We start from the raw sequence: 21,169 nt of genomic DNA, 5'->3' as shown, positions 1-21,169 counted from the left end.
TATCTACTATAATAAAAAATGAATACAGATGAATTTACAGGTATATATAGTACTGTTAATTGATCAGAATTTTGCCTTGATAATTGGCTGTTGCTATCTATCATTTGAGGAAGTATCTTTGTGAAGCAAAATTCCAGTGTCACAATGTATTTCTTTCATTTCTATTATCCTGAGTCGAGAAAGCCATTTCTTTTTATATAGATGAATTTAGAACTTCGTTATCTCGGGTTGGGTATAGAATACTACTGTTTCATTCTATGTCTTTATTCATTCCACATTAAGATAGGATTATCGCTGTAAATTATTCCTCGCTAACTAACTGGACTAAGTCTCAGCCAGTTAACAAGTCAATATTCCATATAAAACAAACTTTTCTGTAGAATCTGAATCAAAGTCAAATCAGAGTCAAGTTATAAAAATCTTTGCCAGAATGAAACTCGTTAATTACTCATTTCTCTCATCTTTCGGGATAAATAATTCATTCGTATAATCCACTTTGTTCTTTATCTTATATTGAATTTTATATTGATAACTTATACAAATTTTATGAAAATTGCGTGTATTTATTATACATATATGTATATATAATGTATAATACATATATATGTATAATAAATAGTGCATACATGCAATTTCGAGTTCGATTAAAATTGTCTTCCCGAGGAACGTACTGGCAATTTCATGTTCTCTACTTTTGCGTGCGAAAGAAAATTCTATGCACGTCACTCGGAAGAGTTTTTCAGATAATTTAGGCCTCTTTCATACAACGATACATGTATGATGAATATAGATGTTAACTGTTCATTATGGAAGCGTTTACGCGATTCTATAATGAATACTATATAATCGGTATCTATCATACACGTATTATATACGTGTATCGCCGTATGAAATAAGGCTAACAATTTTTGTTTGTTTATATGCGATTACTTATCTATCATTTCGTTAATTTTTCTTATTTTATTTCAAACATAAAGTTCAAACGTTAAACGCAACATACGTAATCGATTTTTTAATTATAATGAATCGGATTGTTATATGATATTTATCTCCCGATTCATCGTATGTAATGCCCCATTACATCAATAACGAGTTAATTAATTCACTAAAGAAAAAAAAGAGTACAAACGTTGGATAGAAAAATTATTCTTTTTTTTTTTATCAATGTAATGTTTTTATCCGTAGATAGATTTAAAGCAGATGATCTAATCACTATTACTCGTTACAGAGATATGTACTATTATACCATGAAACGGAGAATAAGGCGAATCAGAAAGTGCTATGAATAATCCTGTTTGATCCTATACAATCACATTGTTGGCAATTGTAACGCGATACAAGAATCAAGGTAAATGCTGTTCTCTTATTTTTTCTCTAAATTGTATTGTTCTTCCTGAAACATTACGTTTGTGAATTCTTGCCGTACAGTACTTATGCTGGCTGATACGGTCGATCCGAGATTTATGGTCATCCGTGAAAGTGGAACGCAACGTCAATGAATTGTCATCCGTGAATTACTCGCGTGTTTGTCTAAAGTACGTGTATCTCAAGTACAATCCATTCTGAGGTTTCGTTCTCCTCTAAGTCCTTGACTAAGCGCTGTTGTTAAAGGATATTTTCCACAGCCACAAAGATTTGTGAAGTCATCTACATCTAAAGACCATATCAATGCACCACCAAGATTTAGATCTCTTATGAATTTCGTCTGGAAGAAAACAAGTGAACATCTATGTATTTAAGCGATAAGAGTACAACGTTACAACGCAAATGTTCTCATGCATCATTCTTGCGTCAATGATTCATAGACGTTAGTTACCTTCTGCATTACACTGGATATATCTTCATAGCTGACCCATTGGTCATCTCTGGTGGCATACGGTCCACTCAGATTCTTCGAATCCTTGATCACGGACCAATCTCTGTTTTTTACGTTGTTACATATCTGAGAAAATGTTTATTAAAGGAGAAAACATTCGGCTTAACCTCCGGATATAAAAATAAATTAATGTTGCAATTCATGTAAACATGAGAAAATAGGAAAGTTTTCCATTGATAAATTTAATTCGATTGCAATGGCAATTTAAGTCAAACACTTACCACGTATGTTATTTAACTATCTATCATGCAAACATGATTAATCTATCGAATAATAGATTCATATATACCTCGTAATAAGCAAGCATTCCGGCTGACTTGGTGAAGTCTCCTGGATGCCCGGGCCCGGAAACTTGTGCGTTAAGGCCCGGTGTTCCTTTTCCTTGCAATTTTCTCGATAACGTAAAGCTTTGCCCATATGCTGGTATTCCCATTATCAGTTTATTCGATGGCACGCCTTGTTCTAGCCAGTGAATTATTGTAAAGTTCACGTTCAAGTATTTGGTTTGCTCATCCAGATTACGATAAAGCGGGGCTACGTGACCAGTTTTGTCCTCCCAATAGCCATGATAGTCATAAGTCATAACATTTATCCAATCGAGGTATTTGATTAATGCTGGAACGTCGTAGGCTACGTCGATCACTTCTTTGCTAGCAGAAACACCAGTGGAAAGGAGCAATCCTTTAGGTTTGAAGGTTATGCTTAGTTCCCTTAGCAGGGCTGCAAAAGCTTCCCTATCACTTGATGGTCCACGATTGCAATCAACCTAGAAAATGGTCCATTAATTTGTATGTGGATAAAGATAAAGCAAAATATGATTAATAATGGCAAAAGAATTTTATAATCTATAAGAATACGAGTGAATCATAAATGACTCACGATAATATAAAACGTAATATAAGAGTAGTTAGTTATTTATTTATAGCTTTTCATTTTTTATTTCTTTATGTGAATTTAAAATGTTTAATTCATTTTTACATTTCTATGTACTTTTTCGTACCTGCCAGCATACTGGATACTCCCAAAGGAGATCAAGACCATCAAATCCGCGACTTTGAATATAAAGAGCAGCGTGGCGCGCAAATTTTTTCCGTTCCATCGAATTGTGCGCCAATTCGCTGTACTTATTATCTGTAGATTCATCCCAGCCACCCAAACCAAGCAAAACCTTCAGTCCAGTTCTGCTTTTAATATCCGCTATTTTACTAAGAAATTCTTTCTGTCTAGCAGCCTGTGGATTTTGTATAGTTAATCGTTCCGGATCCAACTTCGCGAGGCCGTAAACTATATGAGTACATAAATCTAGATCAATGTCTTCTGGTAGGAATTGTCCTACCCCAGGCCGCTTTCGCGCCCAGTTCATTACATAACAAATCATTTTTTTCTTGTTATTCTCCTGGTCAGAGATTAATGGCAATAACTCGTTCGACTGTAAATTAAAAAGCGAAATTATGTCTCTATGCAGCTTAATTTCGGAAGAAAGAGGAGAGTTTCATGCAAAACACGACCTTAATAAAATATTGATTCACCAAGGCCCTTTAAGATTGTAAAACTCTTACTTGTCTCTGAGAATCCTGGCATTTGGTGTTCTCAGGCCAGTCGCAACGATTCTCGTTCCAATACAGACCAGGAGGACAAGAGTGTTCAGTAAGCTTTCCAAAATTACATAAGAAGTATTTAGAGCAATCTTTCTTATGGGGAACAAATACACGACCGCCGCAGTCGTCTGGTAAACCACCTATTATTGGCGGCTCAGCTTCTATTTCGATAGTATCATCAATATCAGAATCCGGATCCGCGGTTGTAGACGTTGGTGGCAAGTACGTTGGTTTAGCAGAAGTAGTAGGTTCCCAACTTGGTCGTTCAGTAGTCGTAGATTCCATGATGGATTCTCCAGCGTCAATCGTCAGAAATTCTGTTTTTAAAATATTATTAAATTTATTTCGATCTCTCGAATATATCTATAAATGAATCTTCATCTTTCAGAATATTTACCATTCGTTACTGGACACAATGGACCTTTGGGATAATTTCTTAGAACCCTGTTCATGGTTCTCAGAAGCGGGCTAGGCTCACAGCCGCATCTGTTCTTGAAGTCGTCCAAATCGAGAGCCCACACCATGCCGCCGCCCAAATCAAGATCCTTTATTAATTCTGCCTTCAGTTTAATTTGTCTGGTATCGTCAAAGCTGACCCATTGATCACCTTTATATGCATAGGGACCGATACGTCGTTGTCTGTCTTGGATCACGGTCCAGCCCTTCTTTAATGTCCTTTCGCATATCTATAATTATTGAAGACCATAATATTATATCAATATTTATTAAAAGAAAGGGAGAGAGAGAAAAATAAGAAATTAGGAAAGTAGAATACTTACTTCATAATAAGACAGGAAACCTCTGGCTCTTGTTGCTTCGCCGGCTTCACCGCCGCCATAAGTCGGTGCGTTTAATCCTCTCTCACTTCTTTCTGCCAAGGAGAAGGACTGACCGTACAGTGGTGCTCCCATTACAAGCTTTTTCGCTGGTGCACCTTTCTCCATCCAATAATGAATTGAAAAGTTCTATACAATCATTAAGATGATATTAAAAGAAATGATATGCAGACGTTCAGAATATTTTATAAAAATTATATGTAATTTTTTGTATGAAAAACATGGATAAGAATTTTTCGTTTTTACTACAGTTCGTTTCTTAAAAAATTAATAAGATTCAGATGTAAATAGATTTATCGATATACATATCCATTGTTAATGGTTTTAAGTTCTGACGTGCACTTACCGCGTTAAAAGTTGGCTCCCAGTCATTGGGCAGTCGATACAGTGGCGCCACGTGACCGGTTTTCTTGTCCCATTGACCATGGTAGTCATACGTCATTACAGATATCCAGTCTAAGTATTTCGCCAAGCTTGGTACATCATAACCTGTGTCAATGACTCGTTTGCTCGGAGAAACCGCGGCGGATAGCAGTAAATTTCTTGGTTTGAATTGTTCGCTCAACTCCTTCACTAAACTAGCGAATCCTTCTTTGTCTGTAGCTGGACCTTTTTTACAATCGACCTAAAATTTATTTATCGACATATTACTTTTTACTAATCGAACAATCAGATCGAAGATTGTAAATGAATAAACGCGAGTTTATTACCTGCCAGCATACTGGATACTCCCAATCTAAATCCAAGCCTTCAAACTCGTATTTTTCGATAAATTGGATTACATTCGTGATGAATCTTTGTCTAGCTGATGGTGAATTCACCAAACGACTGTATTTGTTACCTGCTGAATCATTCCATCCTCCAATAGCCATTAATACCTTTATTCCTTTCGATTTTAAAGCCGCGACCCTTTCGTAGAACTCTAGAAATGATAATACAATGATACATGGAGAAAAAGGAAAAATTGTATGGAATGTATCTCGATATTTACTGTTGTCTATATCAGCCCATGCATCATGTGGTTTAATCGTTAACTGCGATCCATCGAGTACCGCGAAACCATAGAGAACATGAGTACACAGATCAGGGTCTATATCTTCTGGCAAGAACTTTCCCCCTTCTTGACGATACCAGGCCCAATTTGTAAAATAACAAATCATTTTGAATTTATCGTCAGGTTGCAGTTGATCCCTCGACGTTGAAGATGGCACGGGTGTCTTAACAGTGGTGGATGCTACCGTGGGCGCCATCGGACCTTGATCTAAATCTTCCACCGTAATCGGTGGTTTCTCAACTATAAATGAAACCCAAAATAAAAAAAATATATATATATATAAACCAAAAACTGAAGACAAAGATGAGCAGCTAGAAATTAACTGAATAAAAATTAATTACGTTCTTCATCTTTGTTGGGAGGACTAGCTAAAACTTTTTGAAGAGTATGCATCAACGGATGTGGTCCTTCGCCGCAGCGTCCCCGGAAATCATCGAGATCCAATGCCCACACCATTCCACCACCAAGGCCCATGTCCCTAACATATTCAGCTTTCCGTCGAATCATGTCAGCGTCGTCGAAGCTCACCCACTGAGTGCCCTTATATGCATAGGGACCCATTCGGTGTTCTGAATCTTGAACGACGTTCCATCCACGGTTCCTAATCCTATCGCAAATCTCGTAATAGGACAAGAATCCTGCAGCTCTAGTAAATTCACCTGCTTGTCCAGCACTAGCTGGCACATTTAATCCTGTACCTGCGTTGCGGTCGTTTATGGAGAACGACTGTCCGTATAATGGCATTCCTGTTATTGGGATAAGTCAGTTAGATGAATATTTAATTCGTATTTTTATAATTAGGCTGCGAATTTTTATGGCATTTATGAGAAATTTAAAAGTGCGAGATTGCACATAATTTACAAAGATATAAAAAATATCCAAAGTAAAGTACTCTTTATAATATTTAATGGTTGAAATATAATATCATTAATATAAACAAAAATATAAAATTATATGAAAATCCGCAGACTATTTATAATATAATATCGTAAAATAAGAAATAAATACCCATAACGATGTTTCTACGAGGAGCTCCCTTAGCGATCCAATAATTGATGGAATAATTTGCGTTGAAGTAATGGTAGTCATCATCAGGATGGTAATAGAGCGGCGCTACGTGGCCAGTTTTCTTGTCCCATTGACCATGGAAATCGTAAGTCATCACTGCAATCCAGTCCAAATATTTAGCGAGTGCTGGAACATCGTAGCCTTTGTCGATCACTTGCTTACTCGGCGAAACCGCCGAACTAAGTAATAATCCTCTGGGTCTCAATTCTTTGCTCAGTTCTTTAAGCAAATCTGCGAAGCCTTGTTTATCTGAAGATGGACCTTTATTGCAGTCAACCTAAGATAAATGTAATGTTCAGTAATTTTTATATATGTATGTAAGGAGTTAGAATATTTATGTATATTTTATACGATATACATTATGCATGTTCATGTATATCTATTAATGTTGATATACACGTACTTGCCAGCAAACTGGGTATTCCCAATCCAAGTCAAGCCCATCGAAATCGTATTTTTCCAGGAATTGGATTGCTTGTTCAATGAACCTTTTCCTAGCAGTGGGATTATTCACTAGACGACTGTATTTGTCTCCAGCTGAGTCGTTCCAACCTCCCAGAGCAAGAGATACTTTCAACCCACGTTTCTTGTACGCGACTACGCGTTCGTAAAAATCTGTTCGGCATAGATTTACATTTATATTTACACTCCACGTTTGGGAATATGTTTTTAACAAATGACTTACGATTGTCGTAATCCGCCCAGGAGTCGTGAGCCTTGATGATTAGGTCTGAATAATCCAAAACAGCAAATCCGTAAACGATATGGGTACAGAGGGTGTGATCGATATGTTCAGGAAGATAACGACCGACCCCTCTTCGATACCAGGCCCAATTAGTGAAGTAACACACGATCTAACAATGAAGAAATAAGTGATCAGACACAAAATATCCAAAGTACAGTACTTGTTATAATATTTAATAGGAGAAAGAAATTTCTGCCTAGGTCCTACTTTTTAGTTGTATTTATAAAAATATGAATTTGTATAACTATTAGCAGTTTAATTACGATAATGATTTTACTTTGTAATGGCCAGACAATGGAGAAACTTTGTCAGCATCTATCACGGCCGATGGCAAGGTGGTCGTAGCTTGAGTGGTGCTTGCTACCCAAGGCTTTTCAGTACTCGTTGGATGATTAATTGGCTTATTGCTAGGTGTGTTGGAATCTTGATTATCTGTTGATACAGAGTTATCTTGACAATTAGCTCTAGATGGCCAGTCGCATATTCGAGTTCTCTCATTAAAGTGCAATCCCGGAGCGCAACGGAATACTTCGTAGCGACCCCATAAACATGCTTGGAAGCTTTCACAATCTCCTGGAACGCCAGTGTAACTATCAGGCGTACACGACTAAAAGAACACAGTAAAAAATATTCTGAGTTACTTCGATAACTTCGTGACTTGTAATTTTAACGATATTAATAATTTTAATAACAGTTTACTTACACTTGACTTGCTACCTCCTGCAATCAACGAGGCCGTTTTCTTCGGCTTCTCGATGCAAGGATTCTTGAAAGCCCAGTCGCACATGCCCTTCTCCTTGTTCCAGTTCAATCCTGGTCCACATTGTTGAGAAATTAAATTTCCATTCACGCAGATATGGAAACCTGTGCAGGAATCTGGATAGGAGTAATATTCGCCGTGTACACAATTTTTTGGCGGCTTTCCGTTCGAAGCTTCCATAATTGGCTTTTGGGTGATAGGTTTAGGTGAAGAAGGTCTGAATGACGTAGTTGGTTTTTTCGTAGTGGTGGTTCTCATGGTGGTCCATGATGGTTTTTGAGTCACAGAACCTATTTTAAACAGAAGTACAAGATGTTAATATTCACCGCAAAGTACTTTTAGAATTAGTAATTTCTTTGTTTTATGTTTATGAACGTATTTATACCAAACGGTCGCGAAATTTTGTACACTTGCATCAAAGTGGGATTTACTGAGATTAGAATGAGAATTATGTGATTAACGTAAATCATCTTTTGACCAGACAACGAGAAGAAAGACACGAACAGTGCAGAACTCTCGCTGACACTGAGCGTCGCATACGAATCGAATTGATTACAAAGGGAAGATGCTTGCCTGGAGGCGGCGATTGCAAAACTAGTAGAAACATGTATGCAGAAATGAAGATGTTTACTGATATTGCACGGGGATAAACAGGTTTGCGTTATTCCTAATGAACCGATGCATCTGTCGATGACAACGTCTCAAGAAGTTACGTAGAAGGATACATTGTATAATTATCATAGAACATTGATAACAGAGTAAGTTGAATCTTTTATATGTAACATAATATACATTTCTTAAAGAGTCAATATTGTCAGCTTTGACAAATAGAAATCAATTGACCAAGGAATCAAGTATTTGATTGACAAGAAATATGTTCATCATTCAAATATCAGAAAATTTTAATGTCATTAAGGATACCTTTACGCAAGAAGTTATTCTGGTAGCTAAGCTTCTTTCGCTTTATTGAATTGAATAGTTTTCTTTGATGCATAAATGCATATGATAAGATTGGGAAAACTTACCTGTCTCTGCTTGACATTTCGCCGCAGCTGGCCAATCGCAAATGCGTCGTCTCGCGTCCCAGTGCAATCCTGGCGCGCATTGTTCGCGTTGCAATTCACCAAGCACGCATCTAAAGTAGTTTTTGCAGTTATCAGGATCCGGCACGTATTCTCCTGTCATACACGGCTGTTCTGGTTTTGAGGAGTCTATTGGTTTCTCTATACCTTGCGTGCCTTCTGTTGTTAATTGCTCCGGTGCTCTACAATTATTTTATGATAAAAGGTATAATAAAAAATACATACTTATTAATTATAAATAATATATTTAGTATGTAGTACTTGGTTGAAGTCCATGTTGAAGAAGCAGTGCTGGTTGATTGAGTCCACCAGACCGTGGTACTTTTAGTCGTTGACTCTGGTCGTTTGCTTGGTTTCCAAGTCCAAGTGGGCCAAGTAGTAGTTGTATGATGACTGTCTGTACTCGGCTTTTCAGTCCACATTGGCCACGTGGTTGGCTTTGCCATTGGCGTCGTTGGTCGAGGAGTGTCTCCCACTGCGTCGCTGTGAGTCGTCAACGTTGGAGGTTGTGGTGTAACTGGTTCTGGTGGCCGTCCGCATCCTTCAGAAGCTTTATTCTTTAAACGACCTACAATTTAACATACACATTTCTAATTTTCTGGTACTTGAGGTTTATATTTTTATTTCAAGATGATTCGTGAATGAACCAATTCACCTAGTGCACGATTTATGCTCTTCAATAGTGGGAAGGATTCCGAACAACAGCGATTTAAAAAGTCGTCCAAGTCCACAGTCCACAGTGTTGCACCCCCATAACCACGTTTCAAAATGTATTCTCCTTTTGCGAAAACGCTCTCCTGATTGTCGTAGCCCACCCACTGGTCTCTGCGGTACGCACTTGGACCTAAAATGGAACATTTTGGGTCAAAAGATACATATTTTCTTTCTTCTTTCGGCTTTTTACCTAATCCTATCTCCCAGCCCTTGTTCTTGATTCTGTCACAAACTTCGTAATAGGCCAGCATCCCAGGTTGTTTGGTAAATTCTCCAGCAGTTCCAGGTCCAGTGGCAGGATCTCCAAGACTTGTTAAATTTTCACTAGACAGTCGATAAGCTTGTCCATATAAAGGTATGCCTACCAAGAGTTTCGATTTGTCCGCTCCAAGATTTATCAAGTACTCCATCGTGGAATTCTAAAAAAAATTTGATAATAAATTCTTCTTGTTCCACAGAATGTACCTTGTCGCAAAACTTACCACATTATAGTATGGATTGATGTCGTCAGAATTTCCAAATAAGGGCGACAAGTGACCCGTTTTTGCCTCCCAAGCACCGTGATAGTCATACGTCATCACTGATATGAAATCCACCATTTCCGAAATTTCACGGACTTCATAGGCTCTGTCGATCACTTCTTTATAACCTGAGAATGCTACGGCTAACGTAAGCCTCGGTTCCTGTTGATCGAACTCTTTTCTCAGTTCCTGGATTAATTTGGTGAAATTGGGCTTGTCGGAATCGGGTCCCTTCCTGCAATTACTCTGCCAACATTTTGGATAGTTCCATTCGAAGGATAGGCCATCGAAGTTGTGCTTCTTCAAGAAGTTTATCGTAGCTGCAATGAATTTGCGACGTGCAACGCTGCTACTTATCAAACGAGAGTACTTGTCACCAGTGCTGTCTGTCCAGCCTCCGATGGCTAAGAGCACTTTTGATCCTTTGGTCTTCGTTACTCGCTCATATAAATCTGAAAATATTTATTTTTTATTTAATAAAGAGAAAAAATTGAACTCGTTTTACTCAAAGCAAGCAAAATGATTGATTTGCAATTTTTTATAAAAATTATATGTATAAATATGAAACAGTTCTTTACAAGAATTTTTTATACAAAACCCTATCATTTTGATTCCTTTTAGTATTGATGTTAATATGATTTAATATAATTACTGTGTTCTATGTCGATCCAAGGATCTAACGGTTGGATGAGCAATGTGTCTGGATTCAATCCAGCGAACGCATAGATTATATCGGTGCATAGGCGGGAGTCCAATCGTTCTGGAGCGAACAGTCCATCTCCTTTACGGTAGAGCGACCACGAAGTTATGTAGCAGACTACACGGGGACCCTTCTTCGGAGAAATCTCTAAATTTTGGAAAGCTTGCGTTTCCCTTATCTCAGTCTGGTAATGATTTCCTTGCATTTTATTAAATTGTACTGGTTTACAAATGTTCGAATTCGCTTTTACGCAACGGTCATTAATGGAATCGAAGAATCTTCCTGGTCCGCACTGACCTCGATATCGCACTCCTATGTCCATACGAAGATATGAATAATATAATTGTCAAACTGATTTTAAAATTAGCAAAAAATTTTCTAAGAAAAGAATTATAAAATGAATGGATTCGTTTACCATTGTGACAGGAATAGAATCCTGAGCAATTTTCTGGGTCACTAGATAGACCATCGGTAGAACATTCGTTCAATTCTACCTCATCGTACAAGCCTATCGATTCGGTTGCAGCGTTCAACATAGGCCACGAATTACCGCAAATGCCCTGAAAATATATATTTAATGCATCATATAATAATATTCGTGTGTTTTAATTGTGTAATAAAAATAGCATGATATTAACTTGAAAATCGTCCAAATCAAGAGACCATAAAGAAACTCCACCGAGTCTGATTGATCTAACGTAAGCCACTTTGATTTTCACTGACAATGGATCCTCGTAACCAACCCACTGGTCACCACGTTTTATGTATGGCCCTTCCTCGTCTCTTCCAGAGGTCCACAATCCATCTTCCAATTTCTCACAGATCTACAGATAATAATAAGAAAGTTCAAAAAGGTATAGCTTATAGTAGTCTTTTTTAGGTAAGATACAGCTATTAATAATTACTTCATAGTAAGCTATTCTTCCATTTTTCTGCTTGGTATAAACATCTTCAATCCCCGGCCCGATAATAGGTGCACCAGTGTCCGTAAAATTTCCAAATTTTAAAGTATACCCTTGTCCAAATATAGGTAAGCCAAGAACAATTTTCGATCTGTGTTCTGTCGGGATTTGATCGATCCATTTATTCGTCACTCGAGCAACATACTTCAATGGCGCGGGATGAAGAGCCAATTTTTCTCTTCTGAACGCAGGATTGTCTCTCCAAGCTTTCAGAAGAACTAAATCGGCTGCGGAAGTGATTTCCTGATCCACCGGATCGTCTGGCTTTTGAACAACCGCGAGAATATATTCTCGATCAGCGAAAAGTTTCTTAATCGTTCTCAACAAGAGTTTCAAGTCATTGATGCGATCTGGCGAACCATCCCAATCGATTTCAACGCCGTCGAAGTCATGCGCTTCGAGAAAACTTAAGATGGATTTTCCAAATTTTTCACAGTGCAGGGTGCAATGGTTCTTGGTCACTTCAGAAAACAGTTTCCCCCGGTTTGGGGCCGTGATCGAGACGAGCACTCGCAATGCTGGATCCCTCGATCGATGTCCCGTTACTGCCTTATATCCACCTATTCGAATTGATGGAATAAATTAACGGGATTTCAACTATATATTCATTCTTTACTCGCGAATTAACGGAGTTTGATCACCTTACCCTTAATCTCGTCATATTCGCGGTCCCTTGAGACGACAACCAGCTCTTCCGGATCTGAAAATAGGAAAATTATTCGCTATTTACTTGTTCTACCATTAATAGCACTGCGTTAGTTAATTATAAGTACGCATTGATTACTAAATAGTAATATTGTATATATCTATAATAGCTACAAAAAGCGTTTTCTTTATCAGGATCTATATTTCATTTTTATCGTCATTATGTTTTTGCAGTCATATGAAAGTATTACCGAACGATACGAAATTTAATATATTTAGACCTAATTAATTAGCGCGTAAATGCTATAATAAATAGATATTATGTATTATGAATAAATGTATGTATACATCATTAATATAATTTACAAGTAAATAATATTATCAATTGCTTTATTAATTATTTTAGTGAAAAGATGAAGTACCCAAAGTGGCAGCAATATAAATCAGATGGCTGCATCGATGGTCCGGCACGGATTGGGGAAACAAAGAGAACGGCTCTATCCTGTGAACCGCGCTGGAGTCCAAATGGCATACCACTTTTGGATTAATGATTTGCTCGGTCCTTGTTAAAGTTGGTGGTGCTAATGGCTCGATCCAGATGGACTCGTGGTCGAGATTACCGAAGAAAGGAGCTTCCCGATGTTCCACGGCGTCCCTTAAAGGTACTCGGCCCCTAAACCAGTATTAATCGTCCTTTGTTAATTATCCAATGGACAAACAATTAACCGGAAACATCGAGTAAGCCCATTGGCAGCTTCAATTTGCAACCTCGACGAGCAATTGTCATTAAATTAATCATGGAATGGTAAGTACAAGGTGAATGCCGATTCTTTGCAAATGAAATTCCATATCGAAGAAGAACGCGCTTATGAAACAAGATATGTAATGTGTATTTTTATGGCAATACTAACTGCGAGGAATCTTGTAGAGGTAGACTGACGACTTGAAAGTCGATCTTGTTTGCGGGCAACGCTTCGACCGCGTCACGTAGAGGGAATCTCTCCGATCCGTATTCAGCATGGGTGATGGAAGGATCCATCAACGGGTTCTCGATCATCGGAGGACCTTCGACGGCGCCTCGTTGAAACGAAGGCAGACTTATGATTTCTGCATCTGCTTCTCTTTCGATAGGATCCAATGGGGGTGGTTGTAATATGTCAGGAATAGATTTTAAGTAGGATGGACCTGCGGCCGCTGAGGCCACGAGGACCAGGATCAGCCAAGGAATCATCGCTGAAAGGAAAAAAGTGATGGGCAATAAATACGATATCTTCCTTGTTGCTGGCATAAAATCATAGCTTTTAAAATTATACAGTAGAATTCCATATACTGGAACGAAATTATAGTTGTGGTCAGATTAACTGAACCTTTGCTGAAAAATAATGCTGAATAATAATAAAAACTCTTAATACATGAATTCCCATCATTATATAAACTATCTTTCAACAAATTCAGATAAATGGAATTCTGCTGTAACCGGTAATTATAGATATGATATTATTAATTTTCGAATTCCTATCTTAGTGACTTAGTCGTTAACCATGTACGTTTGTGTCAAGCAACTCTAGTTTCTTTTTAACAAAAAACAACCATCAATTGTAAAAACATTCGCGTGGAGAGCTACAAACTTAGTTTGAATGATCGACGGATAAATTAGCAACGACATCGATTAAACTTGACAACGTATCTGACAAGTACAAAACGTGGTAATTAACGAGTAGAGGTACTTTACGCGTGAATTATCGGGTGCTAAATGCAGGCTAGGCGATTTATCCAGACGTAGTTTTACAACGTACGTATCTACATGTTGATCGGTAAACCTGTCCTGCGCTCAAGACACTGAAAAATAATATAGAACGAAATGTGCTCCGCATTATAAGGGCTCTGACTGCTGCGATAATTGCTCTTCGGCGAGCTCAGTCGATCACAGTATGTTGAAAAACGATCATTCTTCAAGCGCTAATATATACGATATCCTTAAAGGGCATCTTTCTTGGCTTTCTGGAATGCTAACGAGCTCGGAATGGAGGTTTTTATATAAAACTATATATAATCGTACACACTTAGATATCTGATAATTAATAGCGAAGTATATTGTAAATCTTGAAGATTCCATACGAATATGAAACAGTCCATTTCTCTTGATTTTTTTTACTTTTATGTCATTTTAGTGGCTAAAAAAGAAGTACTTTAATATGAAATAGTTGAAGAAAGGAATAATCCCATAGATTCGAAGATATAAGCTTTTTCAAAATACGTGGTAAACTTATAATATCTTGTGAGAAACGTTATGTTAGTTGAATTTAATTAATATCGGTCTGTATAATTAATGTTATCGATGTATTCAAGATAAAAATACATATTTTATTTTATATTTAGTTCTAGATCGAATGCAAAGATAGTTGCGATGTGAAGACGTTTGTGGAATCTCTCTTCTATCAAAGACAAGAAATATGATTTATCGTGTTTTTCTATGGTTCACACATTTAACGCTTAAAATCGCCAGGGCGGAACGTAACGAGAAGTAGACTTTTCTATTAGTAAATTTCACACGAGTCAACTTTATCTTCATCGTCAAATAAATTTAATATTTTTGCAGAAGAATCCTTAGGAACGATCGTAAGGAAGAAAACAAATGAACGAGAGATTTTTCATGGAATTTAATCTAGACAGTAACCTTGATATTCATGTACTTTTACTTAACCAGCTTGCTTGATAACTGCATGACGAATCGTCGGACATGGGGGACATGAGTATAACAATATGAACCGCAAAATCGAAATTTATGCGAACACCGTGCGCTGATTCACTCGAGGACAAAGACACGCGCCGCTACGTGAATCTTCGCAATGGTGTTTGGTCATTAAAAATGCGACGCTCGTAGGTGGAAGCGACCGCAAGGAGGACAATGTTTGCTAGTCAGTCTTCAACTACCACTCTTCCGATGCGACAAATATCAATGACAATACCTTCGATGACAAGCCGTTTGTCATACATTTCGGCGGTCTCGTATACTTTTACGTACTTTACGACTAAACAACTTTACAACTGAACTCGTACAGATTCACAACATTTTCAAGAATTCATTAGTTTCTAATACACGAGACAAAAATTGTGAAATATCCAACGATACTAAAAATATATATATATATAAGTCAATCGATCAATGTTTAACGAGAATCAAACTGCTTTAACAACTACTTAATAGACTGAATATTACATCGTCTTCTTTTTTTTAGTTTATCACCGAGAAGCGCGTTCCAGTGGTAGTAAATTATGGTCGCACGCATATAGAGATGTAATTTTCTGCGGTTAATAACGGACCCGTGTAAATTACAGGGAAGAGGCAAACTCGTGAAAAAGTTGAAATTTACATTCTGAAAGCAACGTGTCTCGAAAACTCAACAACCGCGACCTAGAACATCAATAATTCTCTTCGTCGCGAGAAGGCAACTATGTTTTTATCTAATAAAAAATATACATCTCATAATCTCGTTATAACATACATCTAATAAGAATCAAACAAATTTAATTAAAAAAAAACGGACGAACCTTGGCGTAAGCGAGTAACAAAGGGACGTTGTGCAGCAGAAGGTGTCCAGGTTGCGGGCGCTCTATGAACTGACCGATCCGAAGAAGCGTGAATGGCAGCCGATTCTACTGCACTGACCGATGATGATTGAGAAGCCGTGACCGGGCCCCTCCGGACAACTACTCCGTCGGGTCGTTCGCGATGAATTTTTCAAAGCGCACCACCCGCTTCGCGGGGAGGGCTAACTTGCATGAATCTGGTATTCTGAACGCGCGGGGACGCCCATATATACCTACTCCATCGCCTAGGGACCCCGCGGCTCCCGCACCCTACGCGGAGACCCTGTCTCCGACGTCCTTGACCACGAAGAACATGACAGTGTACGTACACCAATTCTCAACGCGGCGCGATACGCCTTGTCTCGAAGCAACGACACACCGTCCAGCGATTTTGTGTGCGTGATCCTGCACCTTAACTTGCATCTCGACGGTTTCGTAGCTTCTAATCCCGATATATATGACTTTATCTTTCTCCGCCACATACGTATAACCATTTTCATTTCTCTTTTAACCCTTATCTCGTGCAATAGTTTCGCGAAATGGATCCGATTAGCAGTAAAGCCTTTTTCGATGATGCTTTATCGAGTCAAACGAATGCTTTAAGTCTCTCATTAGAACTCGGATATAGGTTGTTTTAAAAAGATACGCGTGTATACATAATTTACTGTTTTCTTTTTCTATTTAATTGTTATTCGTCGTATATAACGGAAATTTAACGATAACCATGTATATGTATTTTAAAAGTAACACGACTCAATCAAGGAGAAATCATTTCGTTTAAAAAACTATTTCCTAAATACATAATATTGGCAAAAAGAATCGACTTCGACAAACGATGGTCAACCAGTATTATTTTTGTAATTTTCCATGCTTAGTCCTGGAAATCCTCCTTTGATATTCATTTCACTAAATTATTTTGGGTCGTGACACTTCCGAAGTTGATATGCGATATACATCCTACTCTTGACAATTTCGCATATCGCTTTACGACTGCGATAGAATTGTTTATGCCGGAAATTGGAATTCAACGAACTTATAATTTATAACTGCGTCCGCTCCGCTCCATTGCGACGCGTTAACTGCTGCAAAAAAGTACGACGATTCCTACTAGATCGCTAAATTAGTGCATTGTGATAAACAAGTGCATTATCAGTTCGAGTACATGTGGAAGTGTTATCGTATCGTGTCCGCACAGCAATATCCAATGCAGTAGTGTTTTGGTTTGCGCTAGGGCTGATTAGTATGATACTGTGTCTCTAGGATAATGCGATCCGTTACAAATGCCATACTCGTTCTCTGTTTAGTATACCTTGGTTTCAATGATACTGGAAACCCGTTGCCGTGAATGCTTCCGCCACGAAGCTTACGATCGTAATTTGCAAATTTATTATCGACGGGACAGCATATGCCAGATATCGAAATACCTATATACACCGGGGAAAAATATTCAACTCGACTCTCTCCGCGATAGCATTCCTTTTTTTCTTTTTAATTAAGCTAGACACGAGTTTTTGAATAACACAAAATACTTCTTTTAATAATCTGGTAACGAGAAATATGCCTTCGTTGCATTACAATCCTTCAGTTGCGACCTCCTGGCATGTAAATTCAGAAAAACAAATTTTATTAGTTCCACGAATCGATGAATTTCTCGTTGTTATAGCTTTCGCGTGTTAGATAAAAGCCGGGGCGATAAAGCGGCAGAAAAAAAGGATAACGTTGATAGGATCGTTAAAAAATGAAGGCTTCCAAACCTTTGTGTCGAGTTTAGTGGCGAACAAAGAAAAAGTAGCGAGTTGGAAGTCAAGCAAAGAAGAGACTGGTCCCATCGAAGAATTTGGGAATTGATTGTAGCGACACAGGTATCCCCGAGAATCCTAAAAATAAGGCAGTTTATGGAATTCGCCTTGAACTTGCAACCGGTCGTTTTATCGGCTTGTTTACTTTGTAGTGGCGAAAAGAAGAGAAAATGAGTTGAAGATCATTTACGCTAAAACCAACATTTAAGTAACGGACGTACGGGCTTCCAGCCCGTCGAATAGATTTGGCGAAAGACGAGGGAAGGTGAGGTTTCTCGATGAAACGAGAGAACAAAAGTGGAAGAACGGAGACAGATGCGCAGCTACGAGGAGTTAGACGGGACAAGTATTCAAATTTCAGAATGCCAATCGATTAATTGTTCTTGGTTCCCCAAACGAATTCGGCGTGAAAGATCCAGTTTGCTTTCGAGGACCAGGGGCCAGAACGACGGCAACGGATTATTGACGTAGTCTTTGAAGTTCATTGGCATCGGGAAGTCAAATGTGTTTCGATACAGGTTGTATGAGTTTTTCGTACGTAAAACCTGTTAAAGCGCTAAACGGAATGCATAATTAAGTCACACGGCAAGAAACATCGTATGACAAAACTGTATATCTGATAGATACAAAATTCGACACAGACCTACCGTCGTCCCTCTTACGAGGATTCTTATCTTCTATCTAGCCGCGAGATACGATCAATAGCGCGCTGGTTTCACGAAAAAAATAATAGAAATTGAAAACTTGAGAAAGGGAAAGTATCGAGGATGACGAACGAAATTTGATGCGATTCGATGATTCTTCAGGAGCCTTGACCCAATAGAATAATACATTGTCTCATGTAACTAATAGAAACCATTAATGCATCTTTCCTCCTAGAAATCTCAGCTTGGACGGTCGTTTAATATTTTGCCACGGATATGTACACGAGAAAGCTATTAACAGGAGACCAATAGATAATTCGGGAGGCCAAAACGTCTGTTTCGTACCGATGTCTCTAACTACATCGCCTATGTGATTTATGCAACACGTGTTGGAAAGGAGTGGAATCCTTGGGAAAGCTACGGGAATCCATTCGTCAATTAAAGTTACGATACTTGTAGCGAAGAAATCAAACAGCTTTTAATTACATCATCAATGGTGTTAATTTCATGATTATTCGACGAATTCGAGTTACGGATGTGAAGTGAAAGAAAAGGCAGAGTCCTACAAAAGAGATTTCTAGGGATAGGGATAAATAGCTAAACAAGATTGCTTGGTGATTTTCAACGAACCGACGCAACATATAAGGTAAGTCTCACGTATGAGGAAAACTGAATTGTAACATGATCGACACGCGACACATGCCTTCAAGTTTGGATTGAAGGGTCTTAAGAAAGAATCAAGGCCACGGTACCAGTCTCAAGCCAGCTTTCTGCCGGTTGCTGGTTAGTGACCCACACCTATCCCAGGTTACAAAGATTTCGATTATCGTGTATGGACTCTTGGAACTCTAGGCTCTCTTCCTCTCCTTCCTCTTTCCTTCTCTTTCTTTTACTTTTTCGTTTTCCTTTGTCCTCACATTCTTCCCCTCTATTCGTAACTGCCCAACCGCGAAGGATATCGAACCTATCTTCGTTATTTATCGCTCTTCATCTTCGTGTAGGCGTCTCATGAATAAATACAATCCCTTAATTATTGGAACTGTATAATAAGATAGCATTACTTTACGATTGTGATTTATTACGTATTTCGTTTCGATCTTTATATGTTTCATCTACGAAATTACAATGTAATTTTTCAATTCGTTCAACTAGAACATCCTTCTGAAGTATCGTCTTTTAAGAATTAACGAAAGTTTCCTCTTGTTCTTCTGCAAAGGGAAGCGAGAACATGAGAAATCGCACGAAACGCCGTTAACGAGTCAAAAACAAAAGATATTACCATGTATCTTGAAATTACAATGTACGATTCGCATTTTTAAATTCGTCCAAATAAGACATTCTCTGGAAGCCTTATCCTTTAAGAATTAAGGAAACTTTTCTCGTGTTCGTCTGCAAAGGGAGGCCAAGGGAGAAGTCGCGCGAGGCGTCGTTAATGAGCCAAAAGCAAAAGACATTGTAAATAATCGTAAAGTTGAACACCTGAGAGCTCCAATATTCTTCTACAACGTAAATTTATACATAAATTCCGTATGTTTGCGTTATCGTATCGTTAACTGGAAAGCAGTGCGTCGTAAATGTAGATAAGACGTTCATGCACTGGGTGTTTGTGAACGTTACTAATCGTAAGTGCGGGCGTATAAATGTGAGCGCCAATACCTTCAGTAAGATTCTTACTCGACTTTGATCTGCTCTTTCAATATGTAAGGTAACTTAGGAGGAGCGTCAATGACCCAGAATAACAGTAATGATGAAAATAATGCATATTAATCGGAGCATATTGGTACTTTTATTAGTCCTATTGCTTCTTTTATATCCGCTACAATTGTCATTACTTTCGTCACACCTGTGTGTTAAATTTATTATACATAAAAAATAAAATTCTCAAAGAGGATGTTGTTGCGAAAAAATAAAAAAGGGGAACCTCTTAGGAACTTTTAGGAGAATGGTGAACCATCGTGGAAAATTAAAGAGAAGGATCAAGGTGTCCAAGAAATCCATGGCCAACATCTTTGGATGAAAAAATAATAATCTTCGGAAATTTCGATTCGTCGTGATGCTGTGAAGAAATATTATGATGAAATAATATGTCATCACAAAGTTATTTCTAAAGTAAGAAGGAGGAGAAATATATCTTCTGCCGGCCAGGTGGATTAAAAACTCTGTCATAAACAATGCTAGAGCTTATATAATAATTAAAAAAGAAAATGGGTGAATTTCTTCAATATTTCCTCAAGGAGATAACTGTCATTCACAGATCCGTCTGTCGTGAACAGATTTCAACCCCCACGAGCATCACCCGTATAAAAGTACCGTAGCTTGGAGCTCTCAGGGCAATTCCGCTTTACCCGGCTAACAGAAACGGTATTTACACTTGCATCAATCCCTAAAGTACGGAAAACAGGTAATTGTATAAAATTGTTTAAATTGGAAACTAAACTAAGGAGGGTAATTAATAATTTTCACGTGTTTTTGTATACAAAGTATGACACCGGTAAAATACGTGCTGATCTTACTTGTGATGCTGGGAATCACGTACCAAACATTGGGAGCAACTGAAGATTCTTATAGGAATCT

General features: G+C 38.1%; 1 protein-coding gene and 1 long non-coding RNA gene across 4 annotated transcripts; one reads left to right on the top strand and one right to left on the bottom strand.

Annotated features, from left to right (window-relative positions):
• Nucleotides 1-248: 248 nt before the first annotated feature.
• LOC126917625 (probable chitinase 10) lies at nucleotides 249-16,256 on the bottom strand. Of its 3 annotated transcripts, XM_050724702.1 has the most exons (29): nucleotides 16,114-16,256; nucleotides 13,473-13,794; nucleotides 12,984-13,234; nucleotides 12,563-12,616; nucleotides 11,860-12,476; nucleotides 11,593-11,778; nucleotides 11,370-11,514; nucleotides 10,907-11,266; nucleotides 10,216-10,706; nucleotides 9,924-10,152; nucleotides 9,675-9,863; nucleotides 9,281-9,587; nucleotides 8,963-9,201; nucleotides 7,881-8,227; nucleotides 7,455-7,784; nucleotides 7,118-7,286; nucleotides 6,836-7,047; nucleotides 6,373-6,709; nucleotides 5,706-6,110; nucleotides 5,302-5,604; nucleotides 5,021-5,232; nucleotides 4,657-4,935; nucleotides 4,254-4,439; nucleotides 3,872-4,160; nucleotides 3,436-3,791; nucleotides 2,877-3,305; nucleotides 2,166-2,642; nucleotides 1,817-1,942; nucleotides 249-1,705 (listed from the first exon to the last, which is right to left on the bottom strand). In XM_050724702.1, exons 2-29 carry the CDS (start codon nucleotides 13,790-13,792, stop codon nucleotides 1,547-1,549), a joined length of 8,004 nt encoding a protein of 2,667 aa, XP_050580659.1. In that variant the 5' UTR covers nucleotides 13,793-13,794; nucleotides 16,114-16,256; the 3' UTR covers nucleotides 249-1,546. The 3 variants fall into 3 exon arrangements, with proteins under 3 accessions (XP_050580659.1, XP_050580658.1, XP_050580660.1); XM_050724701.1 differs by having other exon boundaries at nucleotides 9,675-10,152; XM_050724703.1 differs by lacking the exons at nucleotides 2,877-3,305; nucleotides 3,436-3,791; nucleotides 3,872-4,160; nucleotides 4,254-4,439; nucleotides 4,657-4,935 and having other exon boundaries at nucleotides 9,675-10,152.
• Nucleotides 16,257-16,563: 307 nt separating this feature from the next.
• Nucleotides 16,564-20,993, top strand: LOC126917640 (uncharacterized). Its single transcript, XR_007711017.1, has 2 exons — nucleotides 16,564-20,704; nucleotides 20,850-20,993. It is a non-coding gene; the product is annotated as an uncharacterized LOC126917640 (long non-coding RNA).
• Nucleotides 20,994-21,169: the final 176 nt, after the last annotated feature.

This window comes from Bombus affinis, chromosome 6 (genome assembly GCF_024516045.1).
Source record: "Bombus affinis isolate iyBomAffi1 chromosome 6, iyBomAffi1.2, whole genome shotgun sequence".
In the NCBI taxonomy this organism is placed as follows: domain Eukaryota; kingdom Metazoa; phylum Arthropoda; class Insecta; order Hymenoptera; family Apidae; genus Bombus; species Bombus affinis.
Note: the sequence above shows the minus strand (reverse complement) of the source record. Positions and strands in the feature narration are given on the sequence as shown.